Source organism: Mesocricetus auratus, unplaced genomic scaffold (assembly GCF_017639785.1).
Source record: "Mesocricetus auratus isolate SY011 unplaced genomic scaffold, BCM_Maur_2.0 Super-Scaffold_100009, whole genome shotgun sequence".
Taxonomy (NCBI): domain Eukaryota; kingdom Metazoa; phylum Chordata; class Mammalia; order Rodentia; family Cricetidae; genus Mesocricetus; species Mesocricetus auratus.
Window position 1 is genome coordinate 47,195,737 of NW_024429193.1, and position 18,933 is coordinate 47,214,669.

Below are 18,933 nucleotides of genomic sequence, written 5' to 3' on the forward strand. Positions count from 1 at the left end.
ATTCTGGGGCCGGAGATTAAACCACCAGCCAGGAGGGTGAGAAGTCTGGAAAGAATTGTATGTAGATGGATGGCAGAAGTCCTTAAAAAGGGAAGCTCTTTTTTCTTGGAGAGACTTCTCCTGAGAGCTCTCTCCTAAGCCGACTGGGGTCTCCTCCTAAGCTGACTTGGGAAGCATAAAGTTTTCTTAAAGCAACCGACCGGTCTCTGTGTCATCTATCCCGACCACCTCGCTACATTCTCAAATGCAGGCCGCACAGCAGGTGCGACAGACTATTCATATAATAATTTGTAGTGGTTGTATTCAATAAAATGTGTAAGAAAAGGAGACTAGTGAATTGTCAATGTTTTCCACACTGCAGGCAGAGGAGCCTATAAACAGGACTCAGGTATGGGTGCCTAAATAGCTTGCCAAGGAAAAGTTGAAATTTTAAAAGAATCTGCATGATTCAGCAGGAATTTCTAATTAAGCTCTCTCTCATGCTAAGTGACACATGTTAGATGGGGTTTGGACTGGCAGTGTCCTGTCACTGAGGGTGCCTGCAAAAGTTCCCAGGCTACTTATCCAGCATGTTAATGCTCATCTACTCTTTCACAACAAGGGTGTGGGGGTGTCAAGATCTGTAAAGAAGTCGGTGCTGACTATACAGCGAAAATCCCCTGGGGAGAAAGTCCAGAGCTGATAAGAAGGTCAAAAAAATGCAGGGGAAAAAGACATACTTGCTAAGCAGTGTTCTTTAAAACCAAAGAAAAGAAGATTCATACCTGTACTTTGATTCTTTTCCCCCTTACAGAAGCCCCCTCCATTCCTTCTCTCTGTCCTGTCTCCTTTTCTAAAGTATTTTGATCTTTAAAATAAACCTCCCTAGGCATTGATACAACTTCTTCTTTATCCCTGACTGCTTGGAGGGGAACAGAAAGAATTGCCCAGGCTATTGTAGCTGGATGTGGGCCCTGTCCATTTCTTGTGTTGCTCAGAAACCTAGGGCTGCATCCTCAACCATTGCCTTATAAAGTCTCCGTCTATTTGTGATGCTTCTAACAGCAGAAACTAAGGAATTAAAAAAAAAAAGAAACAAGAAAGAGAAAGCCTTCTCATAGGAACAAAACAACTCACTTTCAGGAGTTCCAGGAACTTTCTCCATGAATCCATTCCTACTACATAGCATACCTGCCTATGGTCACAAACAAAGAGTTTGGAGCCCCTTTGATTTCGACACCAGGTTTTATCAAAAAAAAGTTTTATGATGTTAAAATTGGAGCATCTCTTTTCTAACATGAGACCAGTATGCGTTCTTTTTCATTTTTAATATTGCCATTCCTTCCATCCATTGACGATTCACTGCTTCCCTTGTATTTTTCTGAGTTGTAAACAGTTTTGTAAATTAGAATATAAACAAACAAGAAGATGTAAATACATAGTTTTAACAAAATGTTAAACTCTTCAGGATATTCTGGGGGCTGTGGGAGAGTGGGGGCGGCTGACAGGACCTACATAGATGACATGTTAACTACAGGTCTGATCTCTATGAGCACCCAAATAACACTACCACTGGTAGCTCAACACACGTGGCAAAATCAAGATGCCAGATAGGGGCGTGGTCTGCTGTCCTAGTATTCAGAAAAAAGAGAATCTAAAGTTTCAAGCCTGCCACTCCAGCCTGAACTATGCAGCAATGCAATGTCTCAAAACAAAAACAGAAAACAGAACAACAAAATAACTTCATAAGTTGCCTCTAACTTTTATCTATTGGTCTGTCTGCCTATGTATTTATTTACTTTAGGTTTTTTTGTTTTTGGTTTTTTTTTTTTTGGTTTTTTTTGTTGTTGTTGTTGTTGTTTTTTGTGTGTGTGTGGTTCTGGCTGTCCTGGAACTCCAGCCATAAACCAGGCTGGTCTTGAACTCACAGAGATCTTCCTGCCACTGCCTCCCAAGTGCTGGGATTAAAGTGTGTAACACTACCACCACCCAGCTTCTAACTTTTTATTTTATTGCATGACTCTGTATGTCATGGACCAAAGCATTGTCTCACTTGCATAATCACTGGCATAAGTAAAGCAGATATTTTCATACTATTCTACAGATGAGAATGCCAAAGCTTATTAAAGAATTACACAGAAGGCCCTAATAATTACACAGATGGTTGGCTTGAAACAGATTTTCAAACTTTAAGTCTTTACTGTTGCTGCAGGTCAGGATACTGGAGCTAGTGGCCCATCATGTGGTGCCAAGCATTTCCTTTGAAGTAGGCAGAATGCATTATGACCACAACGACAGGAAGCAACAGGGCCAAGAAACTGAACAGGCTTGTCCTCAGCCAGAGCCCAAACTCTTACTCAATACACTGTACCGCCTGCTGTATGCGCTATGTACAAGCATTCTCAGGACAGTTTAAATTCACACCACACCACACATATTGACAGCCAAACTAAACCCTTTTCAAAGGAGATTTTTAAAAATGGTGCATTTTTTTTTCCTTTTAAGAAACGTTACTTAAGACGTTGGCATGAATCACGAAGTATGTTTCTTTCTTGTGCTTTGATGATGATTAATGAACTCCTTTTGGAGAGGCAAGATCTGTACTTGGCACTGATATTATAAACTTCTCTCATCTCAGTAGCTTCTCTCAGGTAGGAAAGCAGTTGCATAAGGCAGTGATTAATGAGATACCGCAAATGTTGATTTAGACCCAGATAGCAAAAATTTTCCTCCCTTAAATCTAAATGCTTCACCAAAATTAATTTTAAGACTCACTACAAATATGAGTAAAGTGCCAATTCAAGTTGAAAATACATCATGTGCTCAACCTGAGTCCATATGTTTTCCAATTTCTTCCTGTTTTGCTAGGGGGGGGGTGGGAGGAGGAGATACATATCCTTGAACATTTTGAGATTCCAAGAAGGTATTGCCATTTGGTTTTCTCAAAACCACTGGCCAGATTTGTTCTTTGATATGGCTTGAATATAAGTGGAAGATGCAAATCTTATTTAAATATGGGATCTCTGAGGCGCCACATTCCATTTTTTTCTTTTGCAGGGGTGAAAGCTGCAGGCAGTGGTGAAGAGATGTGTGTGAACATTTGCACCCGTGTAACTTTCTCTAGAGCTTAGACTAAACAAACAGCAAGAGTAATTCTTGGTTCTGGGAAGTAACTTTCTGTCTCCAACTGAAGGCATCACACTGTCCTGATGCAGATCCCCACTGAAAACAGCAGGGATCTGCAAGTAGTAGTGTTCATGTTTTCTCAAAGGAAGAGCAATGTGCCAGGCAGGACACCAGAGCACTTTTCCAACTAGGTCCTACCAACTTCCCCCAGGGAAGTGTTTCTTGAATGTTAAGACAGGTACACAACAATGGACAGCTTCAGAACTTCCTGTGATGACTAAAGTCAAAGGTACCAGTATGCATTTGCCTGCATACCCAATAGCACTTGTCACCAGGACTGCCATTAATCTGTTCTCCCACTGAAGCCTCTTTTACATACCTACTCTAGAGCCCTGGGGCCATCACTAAGTAAAATATGATTTCCTTAACACTGTCCCACAGCAGTCCATCTGCTGTAAGACCCACAAGACAGTTACTGAATGAGTAACTGACAGGTGGGATTTACAGTGTGGATACAGTTTATTCTTATCCTGGGCAGTGTGGACAATGGGAGCCTTCAGTGTGCTAATCAGAATGGTGTATAATTAGAAAGGCCATGAATTGATTCTTTCTGAAATTTTCCATGTGATGTATCTGTCTGCAGTTGGCTGTGGCTACTAGAACAACACAATGTAAAGGCACAGTGAGCCAAGACTGCTGCACAAACTCCCCAAACTGGAGCCCTGAAGCACAGACTTCCACACTGCTCACGATAATGCAATATCTGATACATGCTTCATGTCAAGCAGAAACTGAAATTTGAATAACAATCACTATAACTAACGCTCTTCTAAGGTTATAGGTCTAGCTTTGTTTTTGAGAGCAGCTGAGAAAATAAACATGAGAAGGACATGTAACATTAAGGAAGATGCCCACTTTCAAGTCTAAAAAGAACAATGGGAAGAGTCACTCTGAATGCAAGGGGACAGACATGTATCATTTTTCTTTCTGCATCAAAAGAAGACATGAGAAATTTAATCTTAGTTTTTTCATATTTTATGAACAATAAAATCTGATTGTCTCAATGTAGACTGCTGAAATTCATATAAAAGTTAATACTACCTTTTTAGATCCACAGTGCATATATTTTACCATACTTTGTACAAGACAACATGGCCTAAGTAAACTATGAGTATAATAAAATATTAAGCTACAAAGTGCAAAATGTGGATTAAGGAGCATATGAAAAAGACTGCTTATATGTGTAAACATATAAACGTCTTGATTTATGCTTTAGAACTGATAAGAGAATCACAGTCTTTTACTTAAAATAAAAATTAACGCAAGCAAGTTATTACTTAACTGAAAATAAACAGATAAATACTACTACAACAACTTAAAATTTTGATGTCCATATTGGATATAGTATAAAGGTATTAAATTTTCTAAACATAAGGCATAAAATATAAATAAAATCTTTGACAATGTGCAAATTTAAAATATACGTAGAAATAAATATGCTAGAAAATTATCCAGATATTTTTAAAGACATTTATTTATGTATCTTTCTTATAGATCTTTGGAAAAACAGTAAATTTTGGAAATAAAAGGATGCAAAGAACAAATAGGTAATTCAAAATTAAGAATACTATAAGTAACCAATAAAAATTTAAAACAAATATCTTACCTAAAATGAAGTTCATATTTGAACTTACTGGTACATGGTAACTTCAGGTGGGCCTCGACCAAGGTGACCAGAACTTTGTGCTTTCTGATAGTGCTAAATTAATGTACATTCAAAATAAACCATACTTGGAATTTATGTATTCTCCCAGTCTAGTCAAATGCAGTACAGCATTCTCTTCATTTGTGGGGTGACAGCAGCCAGTCACAGTTACAGCTGGTTACAATCATGAGGATAAAAACCTGATACCTATAGGGTAATTGCCTGGTTGTATAAGACCCTGAGTTTGGTCCCCAGGATAAAACAGATAGACAGATCATACACACACACACACACACACACACACACACACACACACACACACACACACAGAGAGAGAGAGAGAGAGAGAGAGAGAGAGAGAGAGAGAGAGAGAGAGAGAGAGAGAGATAAGAAATTACTGGGGTTAGAAAACTACGATGCCTGGTACATGACATACATTTTTGACTTCATGATATTTTGAAGTTCAGTAGATTTACCATCACAGAACAGCGTCATAAAGTTGAGAAATATCTGTTCTATGAGATAAGTTTCAAGACATTATTATATTCCTATCAAGTCACTTATAGCAAAAATGAGCACAGTGTTAAAAATCAAAATCTTATGATGTGCCCTCCGATGCTAATAACCATGGAGATATAATGCAATTAATATTAACAGCAGTTTTGGTGCATGCATACATATTCACACAGACACAACTATCTGAACATTTATCTGCACTCACCCAGAAACTCCGCCTTCATGACTCCATTCTTTAACAGCAATCAACCATATGGCTACATCTTCTCATGTTCTCTCATTTTTATAACAAGAGCTAGATCAGGCTAAAATCACTACATATTCCTGAAGAGCTTTTAATAATTCAAGAATCCCTCAAACCCTGGCTAAGATGGTCTTTTCAACCTAGCTGATCATGTTACTTTTCTAGTTACAACTCTTCCAAGGCTCAGCATGCTCCTCAGGATAAAGTCTACTCTTAATTTCCTGGTGTGTAATAACAAATACCTTGCCCTGTTTCTTAAATGCAGCTCTCCCTCTACCATTCTATACTTGTAACACCTCCGGGCCTTGGCCAGAGCTGTTCCCCTCAACTGCATTTATCTTACATCCTCTTTATTTTCATCAACCTTCTACTTGTATTGTGCATCTCAGTTTAAAGCTCATTCCCTGATCACCATGCACCCCTCACAGTCACTTGAGTTTCCAAACTTCAATACTATCTCTCTTGAAAATTCTTTGAAAGTGAGAACACACTTTGTTCATTCTTTAGGCTTAGCCCCAAGCTTGCATACTTGGCAAAAGTTTGAACAAATATGTTTAAGAAACAAAGTGATAAAAGCAGACCACCAAACCTTGAAAAGTGCAGGCATTTTGTGTGACAGTTTGAAAGAAAATGGCTCCCAAAGGGTGTGGCACTTGATAGGAGGTGTGGCCTTGTTGGAGGAAGTGTGTCACTGTGGGGGTGGGCTTTGAGGTTTCCTATGCTCAGGATACCACCCAGTGTGTCAGTTGACTTCCTATTGCCTGCAAGACTGGGCACTCTCAGCTGCTCCCAGCACCATGTCTGCACACACACCACCGTGCTCCATGATGATAATGGACTGAACCTCTGAAACTGTAAGTGAGCCACCTAAATTAAATATTTTCTTTGTAAGTGTTGCCGTGGTCGTGGTGTCTCTTCACAGAAATAAAAACCCTAACTAAGACATTTTGCAAACATGTTACTCTGCACAAAGAAAAGAATCACGAGGATAAACTGGAAGAGGAAGGGTCACTTGAATGAGTGGATTTTACATATTCAGGAAGATTGTCAGAGAATTTCCCTCATGTTTTATGAAATTTTCACAATAAGCTTCCAAATGGAAAGGTTTAGTTTATTAAAGAAAGTCAAATTATTTTAAAGTCTACCTCACACCTCTAACTCATAACTGAACAATGAATGATTGTTTGCATTTCTGTTCCTGCTATTGTTACTCAAAAGATAACATAGCAAAATAAACATAAAGCCATTTTCAGAACTGTATAATATAAATTATATACTAAACAGTTAATGACTTAAAATTTTTCTTAAAAACTCAACTGCACTCAACTATAATATGTAGCCTGCCAGAAATCATCCTTTCTACTTCAAAACTGTTCAGCAGAGTGAGCTCTGCCAGAGTCATCCACCCAGCTTGTTTCTGAGCCAGGGTCTACCAGTTGTTTGTTTCAGAGCCTCTAATTAGCTGCCTTATCTTTTGCAAAGGATTCTTCTGGTGCTAAGTTTTAATCGTCCAAATTAATTGAAATACTATAACAATTTGAGATTAACATTTTCAAAATTAACAATGCATAAAATAAAATCAGCCATGAATCTGCTTTGTAACAGCAGTCACTAATGAACTCTGCAAAACAGACCAGATCCCACTACTAATTTTCACTGTACTGTGCAACTAAGCATTGGGAAATTAGCTTTCCTTATTCAAAGACAGTAGGGTGCACAGATCTTTTAGAGGTACTTCGGGCTCAAATAGTATGAATAAGTTTGGCACCCACCATGTATTGCATGATTCTGGGTAAACTACTTAAACTCAAGAATCCATGATGCGGCCTTGCTCCCAGGAATATGTCCTATAAGGCTTTAATTGGTAGGATGCCTACTGCCTTCTTGGCTTGCATACTCTGGTGAAGTAAACATCCACATAAGGAAGTTGACATAAGAAAGAATTGGGAGCAGCATCTGGCCATGTGTGGTAGGTACTGGAGCCTTTAGTTCAATTGTCTAACAGGAATGGGATGCTGCTTCTAGACACTTGGGTTTGAAAATGAGCCCCTCCCCAGCTGAGCCTCCAGATGACATCTAGCATCACCGTACATGCTAAATGAGATTTGTCAGGGAAACCTACCTGGGCTAAACCATGCTCAGGTGTCAGAGTCATAGAAACTGTAAGATGCTATTTAGGGCAACCTGTTACACACCTGTATGGAACCAGTACAGATGTGCATATGCATTAGCAATAGTCATCAATAACAAATCACTACGTGCTAACATTCTAGGAAAGTGCTTCATCTGTTAATCAATTTGACCTTCATTATGACACAATAAAATAGTTGCTACTTATTCCCATTTTAGAGGAGATACATCCATGCTGATCTCTGCCAATGCAGAGCCCTCAGCATAAACCACAGCCTCTGGAAAATCTGATATAAGTGAAAATGGAAGGAATCATGGAATAGAAAGGGTTAAGTTCATGCGAGGGAGGGTAGGTAAAGGAGAATGTATATTGAAAATAACACTAAAGGACTTTGGAAAAAGTCCTATAGAAATCTGCTGTAAAAGCTCTCCCTCTCTCTCTCTTTCTCTCTCTCTCTTTCTCTCTCTCTCTCTCTCTCTCTCTCTCTCTCTCTCACACACACACACACACACACACACACACACACACACAACACAACACACTGATTAACAGAGACAAAGTTATGATCTGCCCTTACCTTACTATTTGCTGTCACAGCTGCAGGCTATGACCTAAATGTAATACATCTATGTCTGTGATCTTCCTTCCTGACCCTTCCAGGACTTAGGGCACCTTCTTCCCATTTGTCCCCACAAAACATGATACTTGATGATCTTGTTTGCTCTGTTTTCTAATCAGATGGACCAGTCTGTACTAACATTGAGTAGGTAATAGTGGAACAAAGATCTATTGCCTTCTAAAAGGTCAATACCTGTGTTCATAGGAGAACGCCAGCTTTATGTGTCAGGTACAAGAATACAGTTAGAAAAACAACCATGAGACAACAGAACTGCTTTGCTCTTGGCTTTGCTGCCAACTAAAGCTACACTTTTGTATCAGGGTTTATTGGTCTTCTCTGCCTCCTTATTTACTTTAGAAGACCTATAAGTAGTAACAGAAGCGTGTAGATGTGGGAAAACCTGCCACAGTACACACAAGGATGAAATGTCTGAAAAATGTTGTTTTTTCCTCCTTTGCCTTCTCAATTCTGTACACATAGAACAGCAAGGAAGATTGGAAGGAAGGAAGAGAGGAAACTAGGTTGTCCCACCACAGGGGACCCTGACTATAGGCAGTACTGCCAGGATGAAAACCTGGTCAAGACCAGAACAATTAAAGTTCTCTTAGATTCTTAGCAAACTGGAGAAGAAGAGGCTTTCTCTGGATTCACTGGCTACTGGGGCAGCGAACAATGAGAGCTACATGTGAGCATCTTGGTTTGGAAATGAGACTAACCAGCCTGGGGTGCCTGATGACAGGGAATGGGAAGAGAAGAACTGAGGCACCATGGGGAAACTTGAAGTTGAAGGTTTCCCATTGAACCCTTGAATAAAATTCTAATTGAACAAAGCACTCGGGACTGACGCTTTACCTATACTGGTATGCTGGCCTCCCTTTTCCTTAACTTTTTGAATTGTCACAAGCAAAAGCATAATGGTTCATATTATTTAATCCCATAGAAAGTTTGTAAATCTAATGACATTACGGATACAGCTGGTAACCTTTTGTTTCCTCCTACTCTGTCTCGCTTCCATTAATAATGAATTCTTCCCCAGAGACTGCTGACTATCTTTTTCATAGACCTATACCAGAGACTCAGGCAGCCCATCATAAGGTGACTGTTATGTCTGCTAAGATGTTCTGTATTATTTCTCATTCTTCCAGGAAAAAAAATGTTCTTAAAAACCAAGGAAATTTCCCTGTATTACTTTTAGCTATGCAGAAAAAAGTGTTAGTCCCCCAAAAGAAAAAATGATCTGTAAAAACAAATGTTAAAAATCAAAGGTAAGATTTTATTCTTTTTTTCCACCTATTTTTATTTAAATTAGGAACAAGCTTGTTTTACATGTCAATTCCAGTTCCCTCTCCATCCCCTCTTCCCCTGCCCCCCACTAACTCCCTAACCCATCCCCTTTCTGGTCCCCAGGGAGGGTGAGGCCTTCCATGGGGGGGTCTTCAAAATCTGTCATATCCTTTGGAGCAGGGCTTAGGCCCTCCCTCGTGGGTCTAGGCTCAAAGAGTATCCCTCTATGTGGAATAGGCTCCCAAAGTCCATTCGTATGCAAGGGATAAATACTGATCTACTACTAGAGGCCCCATAGATTGCCAAGGCCTCCTCACTGACACCCACATTCAGGGAGTCTGAATCAGTCCTATGCTGGGTTCCCAGCTATCAGTCCGGGGGTTCATGAGCTCCCCCTTGTTCAGGTCAGCTGTTTTCTTTTCGTTCAAATTAAAAAATCAATTTGATGATGTTGAAAAGTAACTACTAATATGCTATTTTGACCGGAATTTTACAAACCATACTCCCATGTTCCAGTTAATGTGATAAACCTATTTGTAAAGAGAGCTGTGGTAATAATATAATCACAAACTAATTTATCAATAGCTTCTCTCCTAGGAGCAGTTAGATATTACACCAAATACTGTTATTGGAGAGTAATAAGTTTTGATCCAATTGGTTTCTTTCATCTAACAGTTGGGACCTCAGTTCTGAAATGAGATTATCTGGCTCTCAGAAGAGATTGGCCTATAACAAATTTCTGAAATTTCTATTTTTATCTAGTATTGCATAGCACATAGTTTGTCTTCTTATATGGAGCAGTAGTGAACTTTCATGGCCACAGATACAGAGAAGGAGACATGGGTCATATCTCATCTTCCAAGCAAAGAACATTTTATCAATGATAAATGCTCAAAGAAGCTCACTACATTTATGACTTCCTTTTTGGGATGCTTTTCTAACCGTTTAATAAATGCATAATTTATCTTCTAATGAGAACATTTTCAATAAGATTGTGCTACAAGTTTATAAGTGACCCTTAAGTAGATTCTGTATATTATAGCATAAATATTTTGTTATCTAAATAATCACATTACTGATACTATTTGCCATCTAAAAGGCCCCCCGTGTATATCTATGAATATTCACTTCCCCTTTGTTCCTATTCTAGAGGTACCTGTGCTGTATGAAAGACCAGCTTGGCAAGGCATGTGCAGACCTGCCAGAAAGCTGTAGTGGTTCTTTGTGAACTCAGAATGAGCCCTGAAAAGGAGAAATAAATCCTCAAACCAAAAGAGACATGAGCTAGGTGCTATGATGTTCATTTCAGAAGTCTGTTATTCTGGCAAAGGGAATTAGAAAAGTAGTCCTGAAAAATAACTACAAGGGGATCAACTGCCTCAGTGCAAAACTAGTCTATTGTTCGTGGTTTAATAGAAGCTTGGAGGAAAATCAGCGATTTTAAAAACCAGAGCACACTCTACAGCTTCGTTCACAGCTTGGATTTCTCATTCCTCCGCAATGAATCTTAATCACGGGCTTCTCCTTGCCCCTTTTTTATTTTTTCAAGTGTATTTCTCACAATGAGAAATATATTTTTACACATTTACAATTATACTCCCGCCATTTAGGGTAGGATTTATATATTTAATAGAAAATTAGATTTAGGGATGACAGAATAGATATCAGTAGGAATGACTGATTAATATGGAAATATGACAATCTATGGAATTTGTTTCTTGTTGATTGCAAACAAAGGCTCACTCACAAAAACCATCAAGAAGGTAGATTTGTTTCCCTCATTTTAGAAAAGGATCATTTTAAAAATAAGCTTTTAGAGCCACAATTTTAAAAATAATGGGCTTCTAGGATTTTTTTTCTCATCACTAGTTTCTACTTGGAAACTAAAATATAAGATTTCTCTATTGAATAAGTGTTCTGTTTAAAATCAAATGTAAAGGAAGTCAGCAATTCTATTTATATTTGGAATACAATCCTTTGAAATTAAAGCACCAAGGAAAACTATACTAAATTCCAATTCAATACCATAAGCCAGCAGAACAAAATGTTTATTTACATAAATGTAAAATATCTACACATAAATCGGTTTAAAAGTAATCTGAGCCCACAGTTTCTTATCTTTTCTAATTTCATTTAGCTTATTTGCATGGACTATGTAATTAAAAATATTTTCCTATGAGACTATTTTATAAGATACTGTGTTATAGCATAGTCCAAAAGATCTATATGTAGAATAGTACACAATGTTAAATTTCCTTACAACTCTCAGCTCTCTCTCTCTCTCTCTCTCTCTCTCTCTATATATATATATATATATATATATATATATATATATATATATCCCCAACTGAAACCTGGTGTTTTTATCTATTCCGTTCCTACCTAGAATATAAATATATTATTGAGAAAGACCATATTTTGGTGGGTTTTTTTTTTTTTGGTTTTTGGTTTTTTTCAAGACAGGGAATCATGTTGTTTTTAAAACTAACACTTTGGCTATCACATGAGGCATGTGTTGATAGTGGCAGATTACTTGAATTATGTCTTCACATAAAGGCAGGAAGAGCATGAATATCAGTCCAACTCATCTGAAAGAGAATATGATCATCACTGAAGATGTATCTGCTAAGACATGGTGAAGACAACTCCTAAGGGTATAAGAACACAGTCTATCCAAGTCATGGCTATCATTTCTATAATCTGGAAGGCAATAATAAGCACACAAGCATTTGTTCCCTGAAAAGATTCATCCACTTAGCCCTTATCTGATCATTTATTAGTCAAACATTATAACAATACACATAAGCAGCTTATGCTTGGTAGAGGGAGCTACCAAAACATTATCCATCCTCAACATCTAATCTTTAGACAGCACAACAAAGAATTAAAAAGCCTCATTTGTTTTTAAAGTTAATGACTGTGGACTCATATACAAGAGGTTATGAGTTCCACGAATATATGGCAATTTTACAAAAGTCTAAAAATATGAACTCAGTGTAAAGATCACTTGCTATAACACACAGATATACTGTGCACAAACAAAACTCAATCTTAAATCTCCAATACTAGAAAGAAGGAAAATTTTAAAACTAAATATTAAAATTTAATTGGTAACTTTGACCTTGAGTGCCATTTGAGGTGAAAAATATTATAGCAGTGCTGGATTTACTTGAGACTTATGATCTCATGTTCTTGAAAAAGGCTCAGCACCTCCAAGTTCCTGAAATAATTGATCTGTCTGTACAAGTCTGATTGTCCTGATACCAACATCTGTCTCAGGAAGAGAGGTACAAACTGATGAAAACACTCTGCTACATATAAGTCATTCAAAGGAGCTACCAGAATTTGCATGTGATGTATTATTACATTTAACTAGAATTAAAAATTGTTAAAAAACAATTTCTTAGCCCAGAACAGAACAAGGAAAAACAGTGAAAGCATTGTGAACATGGTATATAAAGACTAGGCACAATTACTAGTAGACAGACAAGACAATTACTAGTAGAATGTTTTAAGTGCCCAGACAAGACATAACACAAACATGTAGCTCTCATGTTTTGGGGGTTCTGCTAGAAATCCACTAACAAAACAAAAACAAAAACAAAAACATATTTTTTCAACTAGAGTTTGTCTTTATTGAAAGAATAAATTCTAATAATTATACCCAAAATAAATCATTCTCAACCATGGCTCTTTATTGTATCTTTTAGTAAAGATAAATAAAAAGATTGTTAAAGTTGTTTAGAAAACAAAAGAAAATATGAAAATCACTATGATTATGAAACTTTGTTGGTTTACTTCTTCAAAATGGGGTCTCACTCTGTAGCTCTGGCTGTCTTACTACTCACTAGGTAGACCAGGCTGAACTCACAGAAATCAAGCTGCCTCTGCCTCCCTAGTTCTAAGATCAAAGGAGTGCACCACTACAGCAGGCTGCAACTTCTTGTTTCAATATAAATTCAATATACAATTGCATCTGTTTTCAAAGATTTAACTTGCCAATATTGATTTCCCACTTGACAAAGGTCCAATATTAAATAGCTTGCTGTAGAACAAATTAATCAACGTAATTATTGCCACCAATGAGTATTTACTGTTTCCTAAGCACTTTCCAAAGTACTGTTTAATCTGCCACCTCACATGACACTCACACCTGTGAGACAGGTTTTATACAAGTCTTCTTCCATAAATATGAGAAGCAGAGCATACGAGGGGAAGCGAGCTGAAAAGGGTGAGGAAGGAGCAAAGTCCAGCCTAAAGTTCAAACGTGTTTCAGAGCCACACTTCCAACACTAGACCATGGCATGGTTCATTACTATATCAACAGGTAGAATTCAAACGGTAAGGAAGCAGCATGATACAGGTGATGTGACAGGGGGAAACGGGGAGGGTGGTTCCAAATGGGAACGTGAGAGGGAGGTCAATACAGAAGGAAAAGGAGGGAAAGGGACAAATGTCACCAAGGTTGTTTGATAAAGCCCCAAGGATATGTATTGAACATACTTACCTAAAATCATATACGATACATATAAGTGTATACACACACACACACACACACACATTTCAAAGGAAGTTGTGACACTAGGATTAACAATATTCCCCACAAGTACTGCTGATTAACAAATCCCGGTGCCAGGCATGAGAAATCTCCTTTTGAATGGTTAGTCATGGTAGGCCACATGAAGCCAAAACAAGGACTGTTGTCCTTGGTTGCCTCTCAAAACTTGAAGGTAAACTCCTATTGCTGAATCACTGCACTCTCAGACACAGGGCAGTTTATTTAAGCTGGATATAACTTGAAAACCTCCTTACCGTGGCCTAGCTTCCATGCTACTTGGAAGCTACTAAGGGAGAGAGGCAACTAATATTCCTGGCCAGCTATAATACCTATGAAATCACAACAGTAACCAGCATGGCAAGATATCCATAAAGGTGAAATAAGTAGCACTCACATGTTAGTGGTAACCAGCTGTTGTCTAATTGGAATTGTGGCCCACTAACAGGAGGAAAACCATGCCTCATACTGAGGCTAGTGAGGCTACAGATTTTAGGGTAAATCTACTATAGCCAACATTATCCTTATACCCTCAGTTAAGTGTGGCTACCACCTCTTGTCAAAGAAGCTTCTTTTTGCAGCAAAGAGAGACCATCACATAAAACCACAACTGGTCACAATGAAGACTCAATGGATCAAGGGGAGCCCAGTCCCAATGGACACATCTGTGTCTCAACTCTTGCCTCAACAGTCAGGAACCAACGTAAAAGAAGGGGCACAAAGGTCCCTGTTTGTTGTGCATCAATCGCTCACAGAAATAGCTACATAATCAAGATATGAACAGTGGCAATATCAATAGACATACTAACTAGGGAGGGGTTGAACCTATGGGATCATACTCCTTGGTAAATAACTATAGGTAATTTACGATTGCCGAGAGAGTGAGAGTTAGCATCTCCCAGGGATGAGCTCTAAAACCATATGTACACAAAGAACAAAAACAAACTCAGATTTAACAATAATAATTGTAACAATAGTGTAATAATAATAATTGGGAAGAAGAGGCTATCATTTGGGGGTTATGGAAGGAGTTGAAGCGGGGAGACTTGGGAGAGTTTGGAGGAAGGAAAGTGATATATTTTATTCAAAATGTTTAATATTAATAAATAAAGCATGAGAATTGACACCTAAGGAAAAACACACAGTCACTCACCAAGTCGTATAGTATACATTAGTTTTCTGTCCACACAACTATTCAGTAAAGTCCTTTCCAACACAAAAGACCCATGTGTGAAATTTGAACCTGATGAAGTCGGTATACTTGGTCCCCCCAAATAGTTTATTTTTTTACAGCCCAGCCTTTATGGGATTCTAGAAAGCAATCGTGTACTAGAACTTGGAGAAGTCCATGGGATTAGTTAGAAATGGGGAACAGAGGAGGGGGCTCAAATGGACCTCCACAGCCAAAATATAAAGGGCAAGCAATGCTCCTAGGGCACTCTGTGTGCATATTGCCTCAGTGGCACAGATATTCTTTAAAAATCTTGGATAAACGTCTCCCAAGAATTGTGAAAACCTGCTGATCGACAGTAAAATCAGTGGATCACAAGAGGATTGTCAAAGGAGGCTTCATTCTGAGCAAAGAAACACCGCAGGTCAGCAGAAGGAGGCAGACATGAAAGGCAGCCAAGCCAGACAGTGATCTGGGGCCTAAATCCAAGAGTGGTAAAGGCAGGACATGCAGAGCCTCACGGCAGCTTCAAGATCATCACCCATCCACTTCCCATAGAAATGTGAAGAATGAGAAATGCACTCACATGCACAAATCACAGCTACAGGAAACTATTCTAAAGTGTACACAAGTACTTCTTGTATATTTGTAAATTTATTCTTCGCAAAGTACTTTAGGATAAAGTGGTATGCAGTTATTTTGCTACCGATCTACTTGGCTGCATTTATAATCTGAAAATTCGCTATATTTTCCTTTAAAAAGACTGTAGAAAACTGGTTGTGAAGTAAAACTGCAAAGAGATAAATGTGCATCTTCTGACACTATAAATAAATGCATTTCTCTAGAAGGAAGTAGACTAAATAAAAATGCACAGAGGTGAAAAAGAAATTTCAAAATAACACTTTTAAAGGCCAGATTATTTTCTGAAAGAGAAATACAACTCACACACAAAATGAATAAACAAACAAAAAAATCACTCATGCAATCACATAGTCCTACTAAATACAACAAATGAAGTCTCTTCTAAATGTCATCACATAGACCCCTGCCAAGGCTTGGGAAAGTCAGAACTATCAAAAAGGAAAACAGAACCCTGTGTTTTCCAATGGCATCCCTTTTGTTCTGTAGTTAAACCCATCTCAAGATGTAAAGGAGGCAACTTCTAGCCAGAGGCAACAGGGCTTCCATAATCTCTGCCATCTCATAAACCGGCAGGGCCAGTCAGGGTGTGGTTTCAGTTAAAAGATGTTATGCTTTGAAAAAGCAACTTTACAGCTAGATGAGCAGTGCTGATGATGAGAACACAAAGCCAAACAGAAATCCAGATCACTTCCCAGCAAGGCTACCCTGCAACTCACAGTCCACTTGATGGACTTGAATCAAATGCATGTATTTAGATGCTTTATCTATGAATACCTTTTACACCTCCAAGGATGGGATCATGCACAAAACAAAATGTTCAGGGATTAAACTGTAGAAGGCATTTCTTAATGTCTAAAAAAATAATTATTATTATACTAGGATAATGAGAGGGGCGAACCACAAAGTTAGGAAAAAATACTGTTTTCTGCAGCTGAATCACTGGTCTCCAGAGAACACTTGTTCACAGAGTCCTGACAACCACATTCCTGATACAAATCATACAGATAGAGAATAAGAAAACGTCCCCAAATGAGGAAAGTAGCAGTTGTGTGCTCTCCCTTACTCTCTTAGAACACACTATTTTTAAGTGGCAGTGAGTTAGTTGTTTTTGTTACCTGATTTAAGAGGAAAACGGGGAGGGTGCTGGGTATGTTAGCATTATGCAGGCACCCTGAGGCTATTCAGTAAGCAAATAACCAGCTTGCCTGCTGACTGTGGAAGGCTCACAGAGCTGGGAGTTGATCACCCAGGAAAGATTTGTACTTTAAACCTTCACCTCCTGGTCACAGGTATAGACCAAACTGTGGGAACAAAGGCCAGCAATGCAGCCAACTTCCCACATCCATTCCTGTATACTTTCATAATCACTTAGCTGGAGTTATCTTTATCATAGCATATATAATGAGAAACACACCTGGGTCCACCTGTCTGGGAGCTCGCCGGAGTCCATTGGTCCGTTTCTGTGTAGAAAAGTAAAACAAAACAACACAAAGACACGTTAGTAACATGGCATAAAATCATTACCACACTGATGCTCTGGCAATCAATGTTGCCTTAGTTCCAATTAAAAACATGGCTAAATGTAAACAAAATGTGGTTTTGATGTTTGCGTTTATAATTTAAGTCCTCCGATAAGTTTTCCATTAGAATATCATTACATTTTCAAAGTCATTGACACAAAAAGAAACACATTTGTTTGCCTAATCTATGTAACCTGACCCAATATTTCTTAAAATCATGGGATTACAGAAACTAGAAAGACTAACTCCATCGATCCAGCAAAGAACTATCAATAACACAGTCTTAGGAAGATCTGTAAAAATTCTAACTGAAGTATAAGCCAGTGACTGAAAAAGGCACACAGTCTCAAACCAAAGACCCAAAGCACGGGCTCCAACAAAACGTCCAAATGATAATGTGCTTAGTTACAGATGTGAACTGTATCTTAAAAAAACAAAACACAAGCAGCTCATGAAGCACAAAATCGATCACTACGGAAAAAGAATTCCTAAGGAAAACTGAACACAATGAAAGCAAGACAAGGGATTTTTAAATCTGAAAATGCATGATTACCATTTGATTTCACAAGCATTGAATTCTTTGCTAACATTAGTAATCTCACTAATGAAGGATTGATTTCTTTATTTATTGTTAGATACACAAGCAGATGTGAATCTGCATGTAGGACCACTCTGTCATTGAGATTTTCATGAGAGGAATTTTCTTTTTATATTTGTTGGAATTTGTTATTGTGTACAAGGCCATGGTTTCAGTCAGAGAATCCCTGGCTTTGAGAAACACATGTAACCTGTGGATTGTTCTCAGGTCACTTTTCATGAGTCAAATAATTAAAAGTTGACATGGGTTGTTTTTTTTTTAACCTTCTCCAGGGGCTCAAAGTCATATCTGGAAGATTCCAGGGATATTAGGTAATGCAAATAAAATAAACTTTAAATATGTAATTATTGTTTTTACCCCAACTACTTTCAAAACGTATTTGTAAAAGACTTAATAGGATTGTTAGACTCTGCATAGGATCTTTGTCGAGCAAGCAGGGTACATGCTGGGAAATCCACTATAAGGGGTCACTGTGAGAGAAATTGCTGGCCTGGACTACTTGGTGGCCAAGACATAAAAGGGGAAGGCACAAGAGTTAAAGATCCATTTCTGAAAATACGGAAGAAAACTGATGTCAAAGACAAACTCTTTTTAACCTAAGTTTATATTTTAAATGTTTGATCTTTCTGTAGAAAGGGCACCAAGCAACACCACTCATGATATATTCAACAGGAAAATATACAATGAGGCCTATCATGCCAGTATTTGCTTCACCCCAACCGTCACCTTCTTAACTGACAACAAACTGTCTTTTCCTGTTTTGCCTTGAGTTTAATATTAAAGTAGGTGACACAATGCGATTAATAATCATATGGAAAAGGAAGTTAACTTCAAAGTCAAAAT

At 38.2% G+C, this 18,933-nt stretch overlaps 1 protein-coding gene across 2 annotated transcripts in view; it reads right to left on the reverse strand.

The window, feature by feature from the left end:
• The window catches only part of Vav3 (vav guanine nucleotide exchange factor 3), a 319,658-nt gene that overhangs the window by 80,782 nt on the left and 219,943 nt on the right, over window positions 1-18,933 (reverse strand). For both annotated transcript variants that reach the window (XM_005076659.4, XM_040752019.1), the window contains exon 19: window positions 17,387-17,432. In XM_005076659.4, coding sequence (XP_005076716.1) covers window positions 17,387-17,432 — 46 coding nt within the window. The remainder of the gene's footprint in view (window positions 1-17,386; window positions 17,433-18,933) is intronic.